At 48.3% G+C, this 19,946-nt stretch overlaps 4 protein-coding genes and 1 long non-coding RNA gene across 12 annotated transcripts in view; 3 read left to right on the top strand and 2 right to left on the bottom strand.

Annotated features, from left to right (window-relative positions):
- Positions 1 to 2,246, top strand: part of LOC144009256 (uncharacterized) — a 7,112-nt gene extending 4,866 nt beyond the window's left edge. The window contains exon 4 of the long non-coding RNA XR_013280878.1: positions 1,554 to 2,246. This is a non-coding gene — a long non-coding RNA (uncharacterized LOC144009256). The remainder of the gene's footprint in view (positions 1 to 1,553) is intronic.
- nell3 (NELL (neural EGFL like) family member 3) overlaps positions 1 to 6,629 on the bottom strand; it is a 9,892-nt gene extending 3,263 nt beyond the window's left edge. The window contains exons 1-4 of one of the 3 annotated variants that reach the window (XM_077508850.1): positions 4,397 to 6,629; positions 1,537 to 2,098; positions 787 to 1,310; positions 19 to 85 (exon numbers count right to left, since the gene is read on the bottom strand). In XM_077508850.1, the coding sequence (XP_077364976.1) occupies positions 19 to 85; positions 787 to 1,310; positions 1,537 to 2,098; positions 4,397 to 4,633 (1,390 nt within the window). In that variant the 5' untranslated portion in view covers positions 4,634 to 6,629. Of the gene's footprint in view, positions 1 to 18; positions 86 to 786; positions 1,311 to 1,536; positions 2,994 to 4,396 lie in introns of those variants that run through there. The other 2 variants (XM_077508852.1, XM_077508851.1) reach the window with 2 other exon arrangements.
- apbb1ip (amyloid beta (A4) precursor protein-binding, family B, member 1 interacting protein) lies at positions 3,523 to 13,827 on the top strand. Of its 2 annotated transcripts, none has more exons than XM_077508855.1 (13): positions 3,523 to 4,298; positions 6,634 to 6,693; positions 7,287 to 7,380; positions 7,782 to 7,990; positions 8,779 to 8,856; positions 8,921 to 9,080; positions 9,701 to 9,822; positions 9,972 to 10,046; positions 10,278 to 10,421; positions 10,547 to 10,657; positions 10,726 to 10,824; positions 10,898 to 10,991; positions 11,061 to 13,827. In XM_077508855.1, the coding sequence occupies exons 1-13, from the start codon at positions 3,990 to 3,992 to the stop codon at positions 11,963 to 11,965; spliced, it is 2,460 nt and encodes an 819-aa protein (XP_077364981.1). In that variant the 5' UTR covers positions 3,523 to 3,989; the 3' UTR covers positions 11,966 to 13,827. The 2 variants fall into 2 exon arrangements, with proteins under 2 accessions (XP_077364981.1, XP_077364982.1); XM_077508856.1 differs by lacking the exon at positions 3,523 to 4,298 and adding an exon at positions 5,774 to 5,832.
- Positions 6,786 to 19,347, bottom strand: LOC144009245 (protein nucleotidyltransferase YdiU-like). Of its 3 annotated transcripts, none has more exons than XM_077508861.1 (20): positions 18,353 to 19,345; positions 18,161 to 18,279; positions 17,839 to 17,967; positions 17,582 to 17,646; positions 17,463 to 17,519; positions 17,289 to 17,387; positions 17,072 to 17,139; positions 16,879 to 16,966; positions 16,741 to 16,810; positions 16,185 to 16,257; positions 16,029 to 16,112; positions 15,810 to 15,939; positions 15,672 to 15,716; positions 15,524 to 15,605; positions 15,208 to 15,300; positions 15,057 to 15,133; positions 14,876 to 14,919; positions 14,582 to 14,661; positions 13,920 to 14,060; positions 6,786 to 7,414 (listed from the first exon to the last, which is right to left on the bottom strand). In XM_077508861.1, the coding sequence occupies exons 1-19, from the start codon at positions 18,759 to 18,761 to the stop codon at positions 13,938 to 13,940; spliced, it is 1,935 nt and encodes a 644-aa protein (XP_077364987.1). In that variant the 5' UTR covers positions 18,762 to 19,345; the 3' UTR covers positions 6,786 to 7,414; positions 13,920 to 13,937. The 3 variants fall into 3 exon arrangements, 2 of the variants coding, with proteins under 2 accessions (XP_077364987.1, XP_077364986.1); XM_077508860.1 differs by lacking the exon at positions 6,786 to 7,414 and adding an exon at positions 11,361 to 12,064 and having other exon boundaries at positions 17,256 to 17,387; positions 18,353 to 19,347; XR_013280875.1 differs by lacking the exon at positions 6,786 to 7,414 and having other exon boundaries at positions 13,986 to 14,060; positions 14,582 to 14,722; positions 17,256 to 17,387; positions 18,353 to 19,347.
- The window catches only part of pdss1 (prenyl (decaprenyl) diphosphate synthase, subunit 1), a 4,035-nt gene continuing 3,189 nt past the window's right edge, over positions 19,101 to 19,946 (top strand). Inside the window, exon 1 of one of the 3 annotated variants that reach the window (XR_013280876.1) lies at positions 19,101 to 19,362. Coding sequence is in view for 2 of the 3 variants with exons in the window: in XM_077508883.1 (XP_077365009.1) it covers positions 19,189 to 19,362 (174 nt within the window). In the remaining variant the exon portion in view is untranslated. The remainder of the gene's footprint in view (positions 19,363 to 19,946) is intronic. The other 2 variants (XM_077508883.1, XM_077508882.1) reach the window with 2 other exon arrangements.

Below are 19,946 nucleotides of genomic sequence, written 5' to 3'. Positions count from 1 at the left end.
GGTTGGCACTTGACAAACCTGGAGTGTTCAGACACTTGACTCGCTCACCGCAGATGTTTGCTACTTGCAGACATTCATCTTGGTCCTGTCAAACAAATAATTGACGTCAGCAAATGTTCAAGTGTGACTTCCTCCAACAAGGACATTGTTTGGATGCAAATGTGTTTGTCAACCTGGAAAAGTGTGTGACTTGTTGGTATTTTTGACAATTGAAAGGGGCAAAACTTTCCGTCTTTCGGACTGAAACGAAATTTGCCTGTGGTTGATCTCTTCAACATTGGTTCTTTTTGAAGCAATGGGTGCAGGCCAGGAACCGTCTGAGTGGGCTGGCTGACTGTGGCGGCTAACGCATCCAGGCAAATGAATGCTGACTATCCATCCATCTTCTTAGCCGCTTATCCTCATCAGGGTCACGGGGGTGCTGGAGCCTATCCCAGTCGGCTTTGGGCAGTAGGTGGGGTACACCCTGAACTGGTCACTAGCCATTTGCAGGGCACACAGGGACATACAACCATCCACACACACTAGCGCACCTCGGGACAATTCAGAGCGCCCAATTAACCTGCCATGCATGTCTTTGGAATGTGGGAGGAGACCGGAGTACCCGGAGAAGACCCACGCAGGCACGGGGAGAACATGCAAACTCCACCCAGGAAGGCCGAAGCCTGGACTCCATCTTGCGTCCTCAGCACTGAGACACGGACGTGTGAATGCTCGCTAGCAAATTGCAAATGGTAAAGAACGGGCGATGGAGTGGCGGAGGGTTGCCTTGAAGGTGGCGAGTACCTGGCACATGGTATCCATCGTGGGTGAGCACTGCGAGATAAGAAAGAATCCCGGCGGGCACGCGGTGCACTTGTGGCACCGCGGCGGATCACTCTGGAAGTGGCAGTAGTGGTCCGGCGGGCAGGCAGAGGGGCAGCCCATCAGCGGCTGGGGCAAATGAGCTCGGCCCACCACGTCCATCATGTTTGCGTCCGTCCCCACCTTGTGGACGGCATTGCGCAGATGGTTGCGGCCTTGACTCTGGAAGTAGCTCTGCAGGTCCCCCTGGAAGGACGTCTGCTGGAGCGCGTCCATCAGGAGTCCGTACTGGCCCTTGAGCTCGTCCATCTGCTCGTACATCTGCCGCTGTTGCGTCAAGATGTGGCGCTGCTGCGACAGGAGCGCCTCCTGCTGCTCGGCCAGCTTCTGCTGCAGCTCGGCCATGAGAAGCTGCTGCGCCCGCAGGGCCTCCACCAGCTTCTCCTGACCCTTGGCCAGCTGGAGGTGGAGGATGAGGGCGTCCTCCGAGGGAACTTCATTTTCTCCTGGAGGACGAATCATCGGCTAACGTTAACGAGGGAACTTTAGCGCCACGTGAAACAATCACAAGTACAGTTCTGTTTTTTCCAACTTTGAAGACGCGGAAAGACGTTAAAATCACCTTAACGCCAAATGTGGCTCTTGGCATCCATTTTGCACACCCTTTTGTAAAAACTGTTACCCCAGTTTAGACAATTTTAAGCATGCATACATTCCAAAGTTAACGCTGACCTGGTTTGACGTCACAGGTGAGCTGGACCCCCAGAGCCGCACCACCGAGTTCCGAGGACGGCGGGGGCCCAAACTCGGGGAAGTCTCCGAGGAACTGCGCAGCTCGGTCAGACACATGCAGCGGAGGGAACCGCTCGGCTGTGGGGGGCGTCGCCGAGATATTCCCCGCATCCTTGGCGCGCCCTTTGGATCTGATGATCCGCAGCGGGAGTCGGCACTCAAAGCCTTTACAGTCCCGCGTTTGATTTCTCGTCTCAGGCACCCTTGCGCAGTCGGTGCCGGCGCACGGTGGAGCGATCGTCGCGGGGGTGCTTCTCAGGCGTGCGTTTCCTGCCGAGGGGGCGTGCTGGAGGCTGCCGAGCTGAGCGTGACGCGGCGGTCGGTTGGACCTGCCCGAGGGACAGTGGTCGCCGCTGCATGGTCGCGGGTCGCCGGTTCTAGAAGTGGAGCAGCGGCCCCCCTTGCACGAGTCCGCGTGCACAGACGCGAGGACCAGGAGCAAGAGCACTGATGACGTCAACAACATCTTGTGTCCTAGAACAGCCAAAATCCAACAACAACCCTGTAACAAGACGAAAGGAAGCTCCTCAAGTCACCTTAGCAAACACACACCACCAGATGGCACCAAAACAATACCGTTTTTTTTTGTTTGTTTTTCTCTCCTTCGCCCTCAGCACAAAAACAGCCAAATAAATGAAATTCTCAGTGAACCAATCAGAGAATATGCAGTCCAACGTGCTAGCTTAGACTATCGTGACGATTTTCCTGACTGCGATACGGGTTAGTTAAGTCCTGCTGATCCGGATACCTAACAGTTCCATTTGAAAAATCTGGTCTTGAAGGGAATTTAAAAAAAGAAAAGGCCTGAGCCTGCTGGATTTGGATTTGAGGGGTTCCTACCGCTCAGGTAAAAATGTGAACATCGGGCAGTAAAAGATGTCAAAATAATGTGATCGGGGTCAAACTGTCCCAAGATATAAATCAGGTACCACTATGCAAATATCCCATCCAATATCGTTGGGTTAGACAAAAAAAAAAACCTGACATCAAATGTCGGACTGCTGTCAACTGATTCAACCTCAGCCCTTCAACTTGACTTCGGACTTCATGAGGATGACAAAGTATGTAAGATATAAATGTGCAACATGTTGATTTCTGAAACCTGTTTATATTTATGTAAGCCCTTTTCACTACAAGGCAAATTTCTCCTGAGCAAGACAAATGAAGAGAAACTCTCTAACCTTCTAACACAACAATGGCAGCAGGAGAAAAGGCCAAAAGTTTCTTGAACTTCAAACAGTCACAATTTACCTTCTTTGCCAGCCTCGATGTTGAACGTGTTTAAGCCTGAAACGTCGCATGCGGCGCCCACGCCGTCCATCCGTCCATCCAGCCGGACAGGCAGCCAGAGCCCATCTGAGCTGCGGACTCCCAACTCGCCAATGTCTGGATGTGATGAAGGCATTCCTGGAGCTTCATTAGCATCAGGTTTCATGGCCTGCGTTAACCCTTCGCCTGCCGAGCGACAGCTACTACTCCACTAGCAAACTCTTTTACTTGACAAGGGAAGCTAACTTCAGTTGATGAGATAGATGCAGGGTGTCGTGTTACACTTACTATCTGCCACTAACTAGCTTGATTATGATTAGTTCTTAGAAAAAGGGCTACATACATTGCTAAGAAGAATGATATCTGATTGGACAAATAGAATACGTATTGGACATGGTGTATTGGGGAAAGACGCTTACTAAGCTAACTAGCTTGAGCTATCTGCATTTGATAGGGTAAAACTATCAGGATCCAGCTCCCGGTGGTGCATTGCGTGGTTATCCAAAGCCAAAAAACAAACAAAAAATCAATACAATTGTTAAAACGTTGTAGTCGCGGCTTGTGTAAGAGTGACAGCCGTCGTCCCGATCGACTCACCGGCGTCACGCGGTAGTCACGGCTTGTGTGGGGGCGGACACTGTCCGCTTTATTCCCTTCGCTAAACCCTCAAACAACTACGAATTATGTCTGCGCTGGATCAAACTTTGTGGAAGAGCACACGACCAGTCGAATCCCTCCAAAATGAGCAGAAACGTCTGCACTAAGGCCATGTTCTCCATTGTTGTGCTAAAAACAAGCAAGCAAGCACACATCCAAGAAAACAACTAAACTAACTTCACGTAAGCAAGCGGATCCACCAATTCCAAACTCATTCACTGCCATTGACGGCTATACACGTCAAAGGTCCCTTTTGACCGATTGGGCGGCCTCCTGAACGAGTTGGCCAAGCGACATGACCGGCTACATGACCAAGCAACTCATCAATGACACAATCACCAAACAAGCACGTATGCGAGCAAGTCAGTGAGGAATCAAATCAATCGAGCAGGCGACGCGCATGAGGTGACGTCCGAGCTGACAGCTGCGGTGATGTCAAGTTGCTTGACGAGGTCGCGTGCAAATCAATGTTTGACGGAGGACGTCAATTATTAACTGCGAGCCGACGCCGGCCTGCCCGGACACGCGCGCTGTCGCGCAGGCAGGAATGCGGCGGCGGCGGGCTTCAACGTGAACTTCCGCATTTGGGCAGGAAGAAGCAGCTCGACGACACAAAAGAAAGAAGCGGCAGATGGCTCGCCAGCACGCCCAAAGGAAATCCAGCTAACGGCCTCCTTCTGCTGCTTTCTTGCGTTTCTTTTTTGAAAGCTGACCAGCACTTTTTCCTGAAGGATAAACAACTTTTGGACAGCGCGCGCTCGCACGCACAGCAAAAGGTGAGTTCAAGTGGTTTGTTGCACTTCTGCTTTCGGGCCTTTCTTGCCCTTGCTGACATTTTCACATTGATGATAAAAGCGCATGGAAATAAACATACCTGTTGAAATATGTCAAGCGGAAGGTGGAAAGGAAAGCAAACAACACATTTATGCAGACGAGGACGATCACATTTCATATTTGTTAGCGTGTCGTGTCGGCCGACTGGCGCATGCGTGTGCATGCGGACTCTTGCACACGTGACAAGTTGCGCCACTGATTGACTTGCACATTCAATCACAAGATTGGAAATCATCTTGTTCATTGGAGCTGATTTGATTTGAGGGTTTCTCATCATTGAGCAAAAACCTCGTCAACTTCACAGTTGGCTGAGCTTTTTTCTTTTTTCTTTTTCTCTGGTCTGCTTTCCATTTTCATGCCTCACGCTACACGTAAAAACAAAATGCAGCAAGACGCAAATGTGACATTTCTGTCCATAGAAGAAATGTTTTGTGTTTTCCTTTTTGTCGTATTATTCAATGAAAGCTGACACGTCACATATTTCAGAACAGGCAAACAAACGGCCCAATAGTGCAAAAGGACAGACAGACAACAGGCAGGCATAATAATCATAAATAAGAAATGCGCTGCTAAAAAGTCTTTTGGCTTACTGGCTGCAAGTGAAGGTTGTGCACAAAAATATTGGGACACCAAAACAAACAACAAATGTGATTGACACATGCAGCATGTCCAAATACTTTTGCGTATACGCAAAATCGATCAATTTTATATACGGGAATAACAGATTCAAAGATGTAAATATATATATATATATATTGCATAAATCCAGTATCAAGAATGTCTATGTGTCATTTTTTTTGTGGTTTCCCCTCCCAGCCAGTGTGACTGGGTGTCGCCTTTCACACGTGTTGACGATGACGTCATCTTTCTACACAAACCTTACATTTAGTCATGTTTGCTTATTAACACCATCATCATTCATTGGGCACAACAGCAAAAAAAAAAAAAAAAAAACTTCTGTGCACACCAACACTTTCAATTTTACGAATTTGCAAAGTGAAGAAAACAAAATGTTGCACATGCACTAATATGATAAGCACAATGAAACCTCTGCTTGCATGTCACTTTTTAGACACGACTGCGTCTCCTGTCACATTCTGTATTATACAAGCCACAAATCAATCAATCAGCATATAGAGCCAAAGCGCTGTAGATAAACTAGAAAAAAAGACGTGTGCAAAAACATACAAAACAAAATGAAGCGGTTCATGTAACGCAAAATGCGTTTGACTTTCCCGCGCTCTCGATACTTTTTTTTTTTTGCATCATCATCATCATCCGTGCAATCTGAAAACAAAGTCAGCAGTGTATTTTTGTATAAAGTCCAAATGAAAAGTGTTGTGCAAGATCAAGTGCAGATCCTTCAAGTAGGCGTTGACTTTCCACCTCGGCTGCTGCTGATGATGTCATCATTTCCTTCGCCATTACAACACAAGGAACGCTAAACGAGCCAACCGCCACTTCCTCTTGTCAGAGGTCAGCAAAAAAAAAAAAAAGTTTTGGTGTGAAAGGAAGGACTGCGACACGCGCCAACACGTTGCCATCATCGATTGAGCACATACGATCACGTTCGACGTTTTTTTCAAATGATCGGCCGAAGTGACAAGACCAAACAAGCCTGTCAAGAGAAAAAAAAACAGTAGCGCACATTTGACCAAACAAACAAAACTTTTCATGCTGCCAAATCTCACGTCAGTGGACACGCCGAGAAATGCTCACGCGCGTTTTGTGCTGGCCGCATTGCGCACATTCCTCATCTGTGCGTCCAGCTAACGCTAACATACATGCTAACTTATTTGATATATCAGCATTTGGAAAAGACATTCAAATTGCACGATTTGTAGTTGTTGTGGCCTCTGAGTCACAATCAAAGAAGAGATGGAAAACGGTTGACGAGCTCTTTGTTTTCTTGAATTCAGTTCCAGCGATTTCTAACCCTTTTCAAGACACGATTGCCTCGCTTCCATGCAAGTGCTCCCATCTCACCTCTTCAGTGAGGGAGGGCGGACAGCTCACCTCACAATCAACAAATTGCTAAGCTAGCAAGTGACCGTCCTAACACAATCAAAGCATTTTTACTGGTGCATGCATGCAGCACCCTTTTGCCAATTTGTATGCGGCGGATCATGCGTTGTCAAACACGAAGAATGAATATTGGATATCTTTTGAAAAGATGAACTTGCTTGATGAATTTCAGACTGAGTTGGGAGACGCACAACTATTTGTGTATAAAAATAAAAAGTCCCTTTTTATCATGTGTTCCCTTTTCCACGACAGATGGATGACATCGACGCCATGTTCAGCGACCTGCTGGGCGAGATGGACCTCCTGACGCAGGTGAGCCCCGCCCACCATAAACAACAACAAAAAGCGTGTCATCGTCTTATCTTCCTGACGTACTTAAGAAGTGAAAAGATGCATCTCGAGAAAACTTTTAAACTTGTGTGTTTATGAAAATTTTGCAAAGTTTTCACAGCATCACACTCACAACTGTTTCTAATGTTTTGACCCGCCCTCAGCCAAATGGATGGCAAAATGTTACAAGCTAGCGCTAGTTAGCAATACTTACTTATTTAAACAAATGCTCAAATTCTTATACAAACATTATGGCTGATATGAGAGTTTAAGTCAGATTGTTATCAACAAGTTGAATTAGGGGAGAAAAAAAATCATTGCAAATATGCCGTTAGCTAACCGAATAGCAAATGTGAAAGAGTGACAAATACGTGAAAAGCCGAGTGATCAATTCATGAAAAGCACACGTCGCAACACGTCAACGTAGTTGTCACACAAATGGAAACGCGTTGACGTTTGGACGCTGCTCGCAGTCTGATGAGCTCATTATCGACTGGACAGTCAATAAAATATGGCGCAATTCTGAAAAATGAAGAGTCACACTGACTTCTTTTTTTTTTTTTTTTTTTTGGCAGAGTCTGGGACAGGAAGCGTCGCCGCTCCCGTCTTCGTCTTCAGCGGACAACGAGCAGGAAGTCAACTTGTCCGTCGGCTGCACCGACCTCAACGGTGACGTCACCTTTCGTGTTGCTCGTCGTCGTTACTGCACAACATGAGCATGACAACAAACAAACAAACAATCAAACAGCCTGCGGCAAAATGGAGTTGAATTGACATCCGCGACACATTAAAAGGCATCCATAATCAACACATTCATTTGAAATGATGTCATCATATTTGAAGGTCTTTGCAATGATGTCATCATGGGGGTCCAAGCCGGAATCGTGCAGGTTTCGGATGTTTCCCTGCTCCAATACACCTGATTCCAATCAACAGCATGCTTGTCAGGCTTCAGCTGTGTTGGAGAAGGGAAACATGATGTAAAGGTGACAGGACCCGGTTTGGACGCCACGGGTCTGGTGTTGTCATGGCAACCGCTGATATTTGCTGCCGGCCCCTTTTGCGAGCAGCGGCGTCCCTCAACGATCTGGAGGACAACGACCTGGACGCCCTGATGGCCGACTTGGTGGCCGACCTCAACGCCACCGAGGAGAAGCTGGCGGCCGAGATCCAGAGTCTGAAGGAGCCTCAGCCGGAACATCCGCCGCCGCCCTCTGGCGACTCGTCCGCCACCTCCGCCTTGCCGGCTCCGCCCCCGCAATCCAGCAAACCTTCCATGGTGAGTCACCAGCAGCTTCCACTTCTTTTCGGCCTCTTGAAAGGGAGTCAACACAAAAGTGTCCCCGCCCCCACCCTATTCCAAAGTCAAACAGATGCAACGCATCAAACTCGCGCAGAGCGGAAGGACAACAGATGGAACAATCCGTCACGTTCCATATTGACAAGATATGTCGTCATGTTGTCTACTCCAGCTGATTTGCATTGTGCCTCATGAGATCCAGTTGACTCCAGATCTTCACAATGAAAAAGTGGGACACTTCAAATTTGGCTGAAAATCAAATACACAACAAACGTCATCGCGAGTCCGTCTGGTGAGTGCGGTGGTTGCGTACTGACTTTAGCTAATGCTAAGCGCTAAACTTTGCCGCTGCCCTCACGTGGGTCTCACGTTGCAACATTGGAAAGACGCCGGCAGAAAAGCTCCTGGACTTGCATTGGCCGCAGTCGGACCCACCAGCAGGAAGTAGTTGCGGGTCCGCTATGAGCAAAACATGCCTGCTAGCGCATGACTACGCCAACACTAGGAAGGAATTTCTTCCTGTATTACGATGAATTCCTGTGATCTTTGTGTGCTTGGCACGGCACAAACATTTGGCTGCCCGGCTGGGCCAGGATGGGACCGGTCTAAAAGTGGGACCAAACCTGCTGGGATTTGAGACACAAGGCTCAAAAGTCCCAAAAGTGCAACTTCTGCTCACTCGATCAAACAACAAAACAGCAATTGGAACCTCGGACTAGTAAGAACCGCTTTAGCTCTCAACTGTTTTTTTTTGTGTGTCTCCATAGGAGGAGATTGAGGCCCAGATGAAGGCAGACAAGATCAAGCTGGCTCTGGAGAAGCTGAAAGAAGCCAAAGTCAAAAAGGTGAAAGCGGCCACGCCCACCCGTGAAGCCTCAAGATTGACATTTTTGTTGTTGTGCGCTTCAGCTGGTGGTGAAGGTGCGCATGACGGACGGCAGCTCCAAAACGCTGATGGTGGACGAGAGGCAGAAGGTGCGAGAAGTGCTGGACAACCTCTGCGAGAAGACGCACTGCGACTGCAACGTGGACTGGAGCCTGCGCGAGACCAACCCCGAACTGCAGCTCGGTCAGGAGACGCGCACGCAGCTAACATTAGCTAGCTAGCTAGCTGAGCTAACACTAGCTAGCCTACATCTGCACATCTGATGATGTGTCCTCACTCGCGGGCCAAAGCAAAATGAGGAAACCAGAATTTCCATGTGTCCGCGTGATTGTTAAATTTAGCAGAGTGGATGCGTTCGCTACGTCTTGCCTGAGTTAGTTGGAAAACAAGGTGAATGTTTGTCTGGAGTGAAGACAAAGACGGAAGGAGGGAGGGAGGCTTTCCTCCCACTTTCGGTCAGTCAAACGTCCGTCAACATGATGCGGAACCTTCAAGTGTCGGCTGTGCACCTGCCGCAGTTCAAAGGCGAGCTAATCGATTGGTGAAAACGCCTGCACAAACGGCACGGCGGCTAACGAGCACAAGTGTGAAGCCGCAATTGCGCACAAGCACTTGACGAGCGTTACCACGACGTCCAAAAGCACTTTTTGGACGTCCTCCTTCAGCCCATTTTCAGGCCGTCTTTGCTTTGTATCAAAGTGATGCCAAAAGTTTCAACTCGGCCAGCTTCCCATTTGAAATGATTTTTATTTTTTTTTTAAAGCGGGCTTAAGATTGATTTGGATTTTTTCTTGTGCTGCTAGAGAGGACTTTTGAGGACCACGAAAACCTGGTGGAGCTGCTGCTGGCCTGGACCCGAGACAGTGAGAACCAGATCCTTTTCCTGGAGAGCCCAGACAAGTACGAAGTCTTCAAGAACCCGCAGGTCACTACAATCAATTTATACACGATGGATACCAAGTCCGAAATACGGGAAATTCCATTCCAACGATGCGACCCGAACGTTTGCACAACAACAACAACAACAACAACAACAACAAAAAGTATGTGCGCTTTTCTTGTGTGCATGTGCAGAAATTCTACTTGTGGAAGAAGGACAAGAATGTGTTGAAGGACATGAAGGACAAAGACAAGGAGATCTTGATCAAGGTTCTTCTTTTTCAAACGTCATTCTTTCTGTTGGACCGCAGTCAGAAAGCGACCCTGAAATTTCAGGACTTTCCGAAAGTGACCCAAAGCAAATAATTGTCCCGCTAAAAGACAACTTTTAAGGACTCATCAGATCCATAAGAATTGTCGACAGCTGTTATCTGTCATGCGCCGATTGATTGATTGATTGTTTTGATGAGAAACGTTGAAAAGATGTCGCGTCGTCCACAGGAGAACTTCTGCGGGACGTCCGTCATGGTGCCCGACCTGGAGGGGGTCCTGCACCTCAAAGAGGACGGCAAGAAGTCGTGGAAGCCCCGCCTCTTCCAGCTCAGAGCCTCCGGGATTTATTACGTCCCCAAAGGAAAGACCAAGGTCAGGGGGTCAAAGGCACAAAAGCGCCACCGTCTCTTCACCCTTCAAAATGCGTCCAGCGTTATTGACGAAGGCCGAACGACGCTCGTTGCTCATTGGATTCGTTTTGTGTCGTTTTTGTGCAGTCGTCTCGGGACCTGGTGTGCTTCGTGCAATTTGACAACGTCAACGTTTACTCGGGCAAAGACTTCCGAGCCAAACACAAAGCGCCCAGCGACTTTTGCTTTGTGCTCAAAGTAAGGCCACCGTCCAACGTCTGTCGTTTGCAAACGACAGCACGCCAACGCGGCCGTCTGCTTTGCAGCATCCTCAGATCCAGAAGGACTCGCAGTACGTCAAGTACTTGTGCTGCGACGACGCCCGGACCTTGAACCTGTGGCTCACCGGGATACGCGTCGCAAAGGTATTGATCGCCATCGCCACCGCCACCGCGAGCGCGACCGTGTCATCAAAATGCAATTGCGCCTGTCTGGCAGTACGGCTCCCATTTGTACCGCAACTTCCAAACGGCCCAGAAGAAGGCGGCCTTGGCTTCCACGTGGGCCAGCTGCACTCTGACCTCAAGCCAAAGTAAACGCACGCACACGCACACGCAAAACACTTTTTTTTTTTTGGAACACCTTTGCCTTTTTTCCACAGACCAATCACAGATTGCCAATGGACACCAAAACAACATCATCACACCCGCACCTCCCCCTCCACTAGGGGGAACCCTGCCCCCGCCACCTCCCCCAATAGGAGGAAGCCTCCCCCCGCCACCTCCCCCGTTCGGAGGGGGCCTCCCCCCGCCACCTCCCCCACTAGGAGGAACCCTCCCCCCGCCACCTCCCCCATTAGGAGGGGGCCTCCCCCCGCCACCTCCCCCAATAGGAGGAAGCCTCCCCCCGCCACCTCCCCCAATAGGAGGAAGCCTTCCCCCGCCACCTCCCCCACTAGGAGGGGGCCTCCCCCCACTGCCTCCTCCAGCAGCAGCAGCTCCCGACCACGGCTCCTCTCGGCGTCCTCCTCACCTTCCAAGCAAACGTTTGGCCAAAGCCGTCCCCCAACCGCGACGTCTTGCGGCCACCTTCCCGCCACCTCCCCCCGCCGCCGCCGCAGAGAACAACCTCCCGCCTCCTCCTCCTCCTCCACCAGCCGTAGACGACTCCCCGCCAGACTTCCTCCCCCCGCCTCCGCCGGCAGCCAATTTTGGCTCGCTCCCACCTCCCCCGCCAAACCCGAAAACTCTGCCTCCTCCTCCTCCTCCTTTCAAGAGCATGGAGCTGCCGCCGCCACCTCCCGATCCAGGATTGTTAGCACCTCCGCTCACGGGAGCCCCTCCACCACCGCCGCCGCCTCCTCCTCCTCCTCAAACGGCCGCCAGTGCCACCCCGAGGGCTCCCATCAGGCCTTGTGGCTCGGTGAAGAAGATGCCGCCGCCCCCGCCTAAGAGGACTACACCTTCTCTTCGTGGAGGTGGAGGAGGAGGAGATGGAGAAGATGGAGGAGGCGACTTGATGTCGGAACTGATGCGCGCCATGCAGAAGAAGCGCCAAGCCCATTAGGCAACTTTTACGGTTTGGCAGGCGGCGTTGCCGGCAAGATGTCGCGCGCATCTACAGGCCGACGCGACGTCCGTCCGTCCGTCCATCGCGTCAACATGGCTGGAAAAACAAATGCTGAATGTAAACGACTGCAAATAACGTGACGTGAAGAAAAGACGGAAAACAACCAGTGGCACGGGCGGGCACACGTCCAAACGTGTGAAAGCATCAACACAAACAAAAGTGACAATATGACAACAAAAATTCACAAATATGAGGGGGAAAAAGCAAGATATTTACAAGAAAGATACCTCTATATTGAATTCAATTAGTACAAGAAAAAAATGGCAAAATGTAAAGTAGAAAATGTCATATTGGACCAAACATGAAGTGCATTGAAATCAGATTTTTATTATTATTATTATTATTATTATATGTGGCCAGGTAAATAAACATTTAGAAATATATCAACAATTGACCTTTCGCATAAGCTCCGCCCCCCTTAGTTACTGTTGCTAGTCCGTCAAGCTTGGTGAGTCCGACAGCACAAGCCGTAACGGGAAGACTTACACCGGCGTGTATTAGTGATTTCTTTTGGAGCAATACCAGTGCAATATCCTCCAGATCGAGGCAAAAAGGTTTACAATATGCAGTGGAGGGTTATAGTCATAATATTAAATTAGCCAGCGAAGGGGAAACATACAGGACGCGCGCTAAATCTGAGAAAACAGATGACCTGTACTTCAGATGCAACCAGCACAGCATTATGGACCACTCGTGCTCTTGTACTGCCGGGTAAGTTTTCTTACTTATATTAGTCTAGTATTGTTACAATATGAGGATTACTGTTAGGTCAGCAAGTGAGCTAAACCTCGGTGTTTATAGCTAGCTAAACATTAGTGGGGGGGTTTTGTCTTTGAAAGCATCAGATCAGTCATTGTTATTCTTTGTCCATCATAAAAAAAACATTTATGTCACCCTAGCCATGGAGCCTTCGAGCTGCTCCCTTGTCTGGTTCAACACTTGTACAGCAAGCACAAGGTTGGGATACTCCGGAGACGGGTGTCCGTTCACAAAATGCTGCATGAAAAATGAAAACAAGATAAGCTCGGGGCACTTATTAGGACGCTAAGTTTTCCAAAATTGACGAAGCTTTGTGTTAACGTTAGCGCGCAACATTTAGACAAATGCAAACGCTAACAGAAGACATTAAACTAACATTAACCACTGACTGAACAAGCTTTACTTAGATGGCAATGATATTCGAGTAATATATATTATTCATTAATAGTAACGGCAATCACTTTGATATCGTTTTGTGACAGTTATTGCCCCGAAAGCAAACTACACGCCAGCTAGCTAGTTAGCCCGATAGTTAGCATAGTCTTACCTTAGCACAGTCCGATTTACATACTCCGTAGGCACACCGCTTCAGCATTTTGGAGGTCCGGAGCTTGTTAATGGTTGTCACTCTTCTTCCGTAAAGTTTTATGGTGGTTAGCAGTCTCGTAAGCCATCAAATAAAATCAATCAGACTATGGACGTCATCGAGAGCTGAGTCAAGCTTGACGGACTATGCTTACAAAGCAACGGTTGCTAAATGTGTGATTGGTCAATGCTCGTTTGGGGGCGGAGTTTGCGAAAGGTCAATTGCCTCAACTGAAATGCAAATATATTTCAATATTTGTGCAGTAATGCTCACAATTGTTCAAAATATTTGTTGACACAAAGTATCTTCAAAATATGAAATGAGACCAACATATGAAAATATAGAAAAATGACACACAAGGGGAAAAAATAAGTCTTTTCAGCTACTTCCGTTCAAGTATTTTTTTTTTTTTGTGTCTTTTCTAAATGAATTGTAAAGTTGTGAATAAGAAATGTGCATCATGAGAGTATGGATTTTGAAAATTGCTGTCATAAAAGTATACGTTGTACTATTTTATTTTATTTTATTTATTTTTGTCTTACTTACCGGCTGCTGACTGAGCGATCATGAGGAGCAGCTGACTTTCAAGCCGCGGGCCCATCCGGGAGCTTTGTGGGCGTATCCCGCCTGCTCTGCCCGCGCTTGCGTCACGAAAGGCTGCGTCAGGATGTCGTGCAGCAGCGACACCTAGTGTGCGCAAGCAACAACATCACAAACTCACAAACGGCAGCAGCGTTTCCCCCCCAAAATGTTGCTCAAGTGGCGAACATTTGTGTCATGTTGAATGAAACTTGACGTGAATAAAGGCTGAATATGCCGCGTGGCTTCCATTTGCACCAAACGTGAGGAGGGAGGAAGAAGCAAGACTGAATCAAAAGTTTCCGAATGTAATCAACTAGATAATCAACTTCATGGATTTGATGAACTGTGTGAAATTTTATCCTCTCTGCTGATCCTTAACTATTACTCTTGATTTTATGCGTCCTAGTTTAGTATGGGGGCGGGAATTTATAAGCTTTATGCTTCTTCCTGCCAGCCCTTTTTCTTTTCGGTTATCATATGTTAAAATTGTATGTTGAAATGTTTGTTTGTCACAATGCTGTCCGAAAGGAAAAATGAACAAATAAATCAAATCAAATCAAGACGAGGAACTTGCTTCTTGCCACCATCTGAATGGCAAAGTTGCAAAAGCCAAAGGAGGCCCTCACCCGTGAAAAGTCGTTGGCGTCTGCTTTGCGGATGGCCGACTCGGCCATCCAGTTCCTCAGCACGTATCTCGGGTTGACGCCTGCGTTGTTACGCAACACACACGCGCATTTTGTCAGCCGGCACACAAACTCGCAACGTCACTTTTGAAAACAAATCAAATAAAAACATATTGGGGCTTCAAAAGGACTTTTGGCTGCCAAGATGAAAACGTTTTGCTAGCTCAAGAAAATGAAAATTGTGAACATTTCTCGTCATGTGAAATATGAATATTATTAGTATTATTGTGTGCTGACTTTTCATCCTGGCTTGCCGATCTTCATCGTTGTCAAGCGTCTGCCTGCACAGACACAAATCCACCACAATCACTTCCATATCAAAAGTCGACACCCCCTCTTCACATGCCAGCTTTGTCGTATGGAATCAAAGGTGATGAACATTTTTCAAAGCCAGCGTGTGTGTGTGCGTGTGTCTGGCCTGTCGAGGCGGAGCAAGTAGGCCTGCAGCCAATGGGAGAAGCGTCCGTGCGAGGCCAACTCCTGCAGAGCCCAAGCCTGACAAACACAAACGGCGCCGGCTGACCACGAGCGATGACGAGCGCGTGCGTGCGTGCGTGCGTGCGTCACACCTGTGTCACGTTCCCGCGGCGGAGGTTTGCAGCCGACGTCTCACTCAGCTGCCTGAAGGTCATGGTGAAGTCCGCTCGCGTCTCCGCCATCATCTGAAGACGACATTTGCACACAATCAGCTCAGCAAGAACATTCCATTCCAAAAAATAAAAATAAAAAAATCTTTCGTATTTCATGTTCAATATTTTTGTCATCTGATTTCTTTGTAAATTGGTCACTTTTTCCCAAATCATTTTCTCGTTTTTCACCGGATTTCCAGGTCACATTTTGTTTCTTTTTTTTTTGGTTTCTGATTTTGCATTTTTGTCAACTGGCCTGCAGCAGAGTGCGGATGAGATGCTGATCTTGCGCGCCGTCGCCAAGCAGGCCCAGCTTGGCCTGGAAGAGCCGCTCAAGCCTAAAAGCACAAAAAACGATCAATACTGTATCAATACATGCAAATGACAATGCCACTTGACCGTACCTGCTTTGGTAAACGTCCAGGAATTTCTTCAAAAGGCTCTCAGCCCTGAAAAGACACACACACAAAAAAAAAAAAGTCCTTTTCGTCCATTTGATGTTGCAGTTGTGGAAATGATGAGCAACGCTGTCGTCTTCTCACATTTGTTGCTGCTCGCGGGAAAGTACGGGCGCGAGCGCCTGCAGGAGTTTGTCCATGTTGAAGAGGCCCGCGTGGGCCTGAGCGGCGAGGCCGTAGCGTCCGTCCTCGTCCGACGCGTTGGACACGAAATCTGACACACGCAATGTGGACAATTCAAAACGCCGCTCGCGGGCGCGCACGCACGCACGCACGCACGCACGCACGCACGCACGCACGCACCGGGGTCGTACGCCTCCACGAAGCCGAAGGGGCCGTAGTCGATGGTGATGGACAGCAGGCTGAAGTTGTCCGTGTTGCACACGCCTGCACGCACGCACGCACGTCAACGCACGCGTGCGGAAAAACGTGCGCGCGAGGCGTCGGCTTGCTTCTTACCGTGCACAAAGCCCAGCGACGTCCACTGAGCCATCAGATGGGCCGTGTCGTTCAACACCGTCCAATAAAACGCCTGAAACAAAAATATTCAGACATGAGATGAAAAGTAGCACAAATCAGAAGCCTTCAACCTGGACCGAATCAAGTGGCCATTAAGTCGAGTCCAATCACTGATCTCTATATATGACTGGATAGCAAATTGGCCAATACTCTTGAGGTGGCCAGGCCGGGCTCCAGGTGGAGGTGTGGAACCGTCACTTGCCTATTTTTCATGAATGAATTCAAACTGTAATTCAACAAAACATGCCGCTGCCGAGTCTAATATTGGGCTCAAAGGAAAAGGGGGTCTTCAAAGCAGTTATGTTTGTACTTGTTAACAAAAGTGAGCACCCTAGCACGACCCCTGACCCCGCCTCCGGTCTTATACTAAGTGCCTTTGAGCATATAGTTGATACGGTCGTCTGCTGTGGAGGTGGGAGGAGCAAAATGGCCACCCCGGGACTGAGCGAGTCTAATAGATGGTAGAAAAGGTTCAACAATTTGCACTGTGACGCACCAAATATTTATCAGGCTGCTGGGAACGGATGGAAGGAAAATGTTGCGCAATGACAAAGTTGAGCAGCTTTCTGAAATACAAAAACACAAACATCTTTTTTCTTTTGCTTGAAAAGCTGATTTTTGTGGCACTCCTCACCTGAGAAGATCCAACTCTCCGCTTTGAGCCAAAATCTCCAGGGAGCCGATCCGAAACCAGGATTTGGCTAAGCGCAGCACCACGGCCCCTGAACGCACGTCACGAGTCGCGAGAGTTCACAACAGGCCACAAGAACGCAAGAACACGGCTGAGCGAGCGGCCGAGCGACCGAGCGAGCGACCGACCGACCGACCTCTCTCCATCTTGATGTTGCCGTCGTACAAAGGATCCCGCCAAACGGGCTCTTCGCTCACAACTAAGCTGAAAACAACAACAACAACATTCAACACTTCATGGACATCAAATGACTCCATCTTCAAATTGGCACTTTGTCCTGAAAAAGGGACGACAAGCAAAAGTTGTCATCAAATGTGTACCACTTTGCAACTTGATTTGTGTGTTGTTGTGACCTGGCGGCTCTGCTGGTGGGGACGCCGAGGAAATGCATGGCCTCGCTGCACAGGAACTCTCGGATGGACGAGCGCAGGACGGCGCGGCCGTCGCCCGACCTGACCACCAAAGGTTCATCCGTCCGTTCTGTCATCCGCTCCGAGATGAGTTTCAACCAGGAACGAGCGGCCTACCTTGAATAAGGGGTTTTCCCAGATCCTTTCAGCTGCAGCTCCCACGTTTCACCTTTTCTGAAAATGTCAACTCATATTTCATCAAACACGCACGTACGCTACATTTTCATTTCCCTTACCTGTTGGTATAGCGACCAAGGAGATGTGCGCGACCATCACCCAGCTGACCGGCCCAGTAGCCAAACTGGCAAAAAGACACATGAAAAGCATCGAAATGATATATCTGTTTTTTACAGTTATATACAGGTTGTTGTTTTGAATTGTGTCACGTGATCAGAGGTTTGAAATGTTATTTTGCCTCCGACTTTTCATCATCGACCGCCATGGGAATGAAGGCAGGTTGATTTTGCGATGCGGAGACGTGCGACACGTTTACCTGATGGCCGCCGTATCTGTGCGCCAGAGGCTCAGAGCCGGCAAAAAGTTTCCCCCCGCTGACGTATTGTGGGAATTGTTCCGATCCGATCGCAGCCACGTCCAAATCCAAGAGCCCTTCCAACACATCCTGTCAATCACAGCAGTGGTGGCAGACATGTTGGAATGGGAAAAGAAACACGCCAGCCAGGTGTCAACAAAACCAACCAAAAGTTCATCAACATCTTCATGCTTTCGAGGAGAAAGCCACATTTTAGAGAAACATGTTGAATATAGTGAGGACGATCCGGAAGTAATGTTAATAAAGCGAGGCACTGTATGACCTTTGAAACTGCAGCCAATCTTAAAGGACCTTTCAGCGGAGTTGGAAAGGATTGCGAGAAAATACAGTTCTTGACCTGCCGGATGAAATTCCCCCGGACTTCATCCATCGCGAACGTCCCTGCAAGAAGGATGCAAGGACAGGCTGACGTCATCAGCGGTCACGTGGGTGACAAGTAGTTTGGGTTGCTCACCTTTGAACTTCTCACAGGTGACTGTGAAATGGTCCAGGTTGCGCGTGAGCTTCAACATGCTCGTGTTCCACATGTGCGACGATGAAAACATGTTTGGACCTTGACAGGCAGACTCATCATCCTTGTGGCACAACTCAAGCACGTGGACACATTTGACGAGCACACTTGATGTTACGACAATGAAGCGTAACACTTGGTGAAGGCTCCACATGTTCACTTGTGGGGAAATACAAAACACTAACTCATTCTTTACGTGATTTATGACATAAACAACGATGTATATTAATCGTTTTGACGAAAACGTAAAACTAGGAATTTCCCGAGTGATATAAAATGAGTTTGACCATAAGTGATAGTCAGCACCCAAGTAAAGTTTGTTTAGCAAAACAGCTTGCGTGACCACCCTCATCAAAACAACAACAACAGTCAATCAAAGCTCATTCCAATCTCAATTACTTTTCAAAACCTATATTATGTTCTGCCACCTGTGTGAGTCCGGTCAGAATTGGCTTACAGTGGCCTAGATAAGTAGAGTTAGCCAGTTAGCATTCTTATCTGACAGTCGAAAAGCAAGTAGTCAACGTTCAGCAGAGTCTATGCTAGCACCGCAGCCATTGACATGGGACACAGCGTTTAGCAGGCAATTGTGTGACCACGTCACCGCCATATTAGGTGAGGCAGAGTGGAGTAAAAAATACAAACATTAACCACAGTACGTTAACATCCACTGCTAGCTGTTTGTTTTGTTTCGGAAACGCCCCTTGGCAACTTCCGCTTCCGGGCCGCAAGCCACCACCCTTCCGCTTCCCGCCGCCGTTGCACTTGCCACGGCAAACATGGCGGGCCCACTGTGGCGGCGATGCCAGAGGTGGGCAGTCGGTCGCATTGCCGCGAGTTTACGAGAGGCCCAGTGGCACTTCTCCAGGCTCAGGCCCAGAATCGGGTCCGGGTCCGGGTCCGGGTCCGGACCCGGGTGGAAGACGCCCCGGAACTCGTGGCGGGCTGGCGAGGTGAGTGTCGCTGTCAAACGGGGAAGGGGAACGAGGAAACAAGGAAGGTCATCTGGTTACATATTCGCGTCAAGTGCGCCTGTCACTCGTCTTCATGCGCTCAACACAGCATAGTTTTTACATTATTTATTTATTTTTTTAATAATAATAATCATTATAAACATCTGTCTTTTACATTTGTGCTCATAAGCTGTTCATGACTTCATTCATTCACTGACATTTACGTGGGCAAATAAAATCAACTTGTCACATGACAAATACACGGAAAATGATCGAATGAATGAATGTGCATTTACAGTATATATATTTGAACTGTTTGACGTCTTTGTTCGATTTTATTGCTTCGAGGTGTCCATCATGTGGATGTCTGCTGACATTGCAACTATTCAAATGATTTTGTTGGAATTGAATGTTTACATTTAATGACATTTGTGACACTAGAACTACTTAAGGTGTCCATTGACATCCCTGCGGACTTTTTCCAAAATGTGATTTCAATGTTTTTTCTATTATATTCATGATTTGTATGACTGCACATGGCAGTCCATTCAATTTGTTGGAGCTGCCTGATCGAATGTATTTTA

Source organism: Festucalex cinctus, chromosome 20 (assembly GCF_051991245.1).
Source record: "Festucalex cinctus isolate MCC-2025b chromosome 20, RoL_Fcin_1.0, whole genome shotgun sequence".
In the NCBI taxonomy this organism is placed as follows: domain Eukaryota; kingdom Metazoa; phylum Chordata; class Actinopteri; order Syngnathiformes; family Syngnathidae; genus Festucalex; species Festucalex cinctus.
This window is presented reverse-complemented; position numbering and strand designations above follow the sequence as displayed.

Excerpts from the sequence above, each read along its gene's own strand:
- apbb1ip (XM_077508855.1), top strand. The coding sequence starts at position 3,990 with ATGTTTGACGGAGGACGTCAATTATTAACTGCGAGCCGACGCCGGCCT. Across the intron at positions 7,991-8,778 it reads AATCCAGCAAACCTTCCATG|GAGGAGATTGAGGCCCAGAT; the intron begins GTGAGTCACCAG and ends GTGTCTCCATAG. Across the intron at positions 9,081-9,700 it reads CAACCCCGAACTGCAGCTCG|AGAGGACTTTTGAGGACCAC; the intron begins GTCAGGAGACGC and ends TTGTGCTGCTAG.
- LOC144009245 (XM_077508860.1), bottom strand. The coding sequence starts at position 18,761 with ATGAGGGTGGTCACGCAAGCTGTTTTGCTAAACAAACTTTACTTGGGT. Across the intron at positions 17,140-17,255 it reads ACAAATCAAGTTGCAAAGTG|CTTAGTTGTGAGCGAAGAGC; the intron begins GTACACATTTGA and ends TGTTGTTTTCAG. Across the intron at positions 16,258-16,740 it reads AGCAGCCTGATAAATATTTG|GCGTTTTATTGGACGGTGTT; the intron begins GTGCGTCACAGT and ends TTTTTGTTTCAG.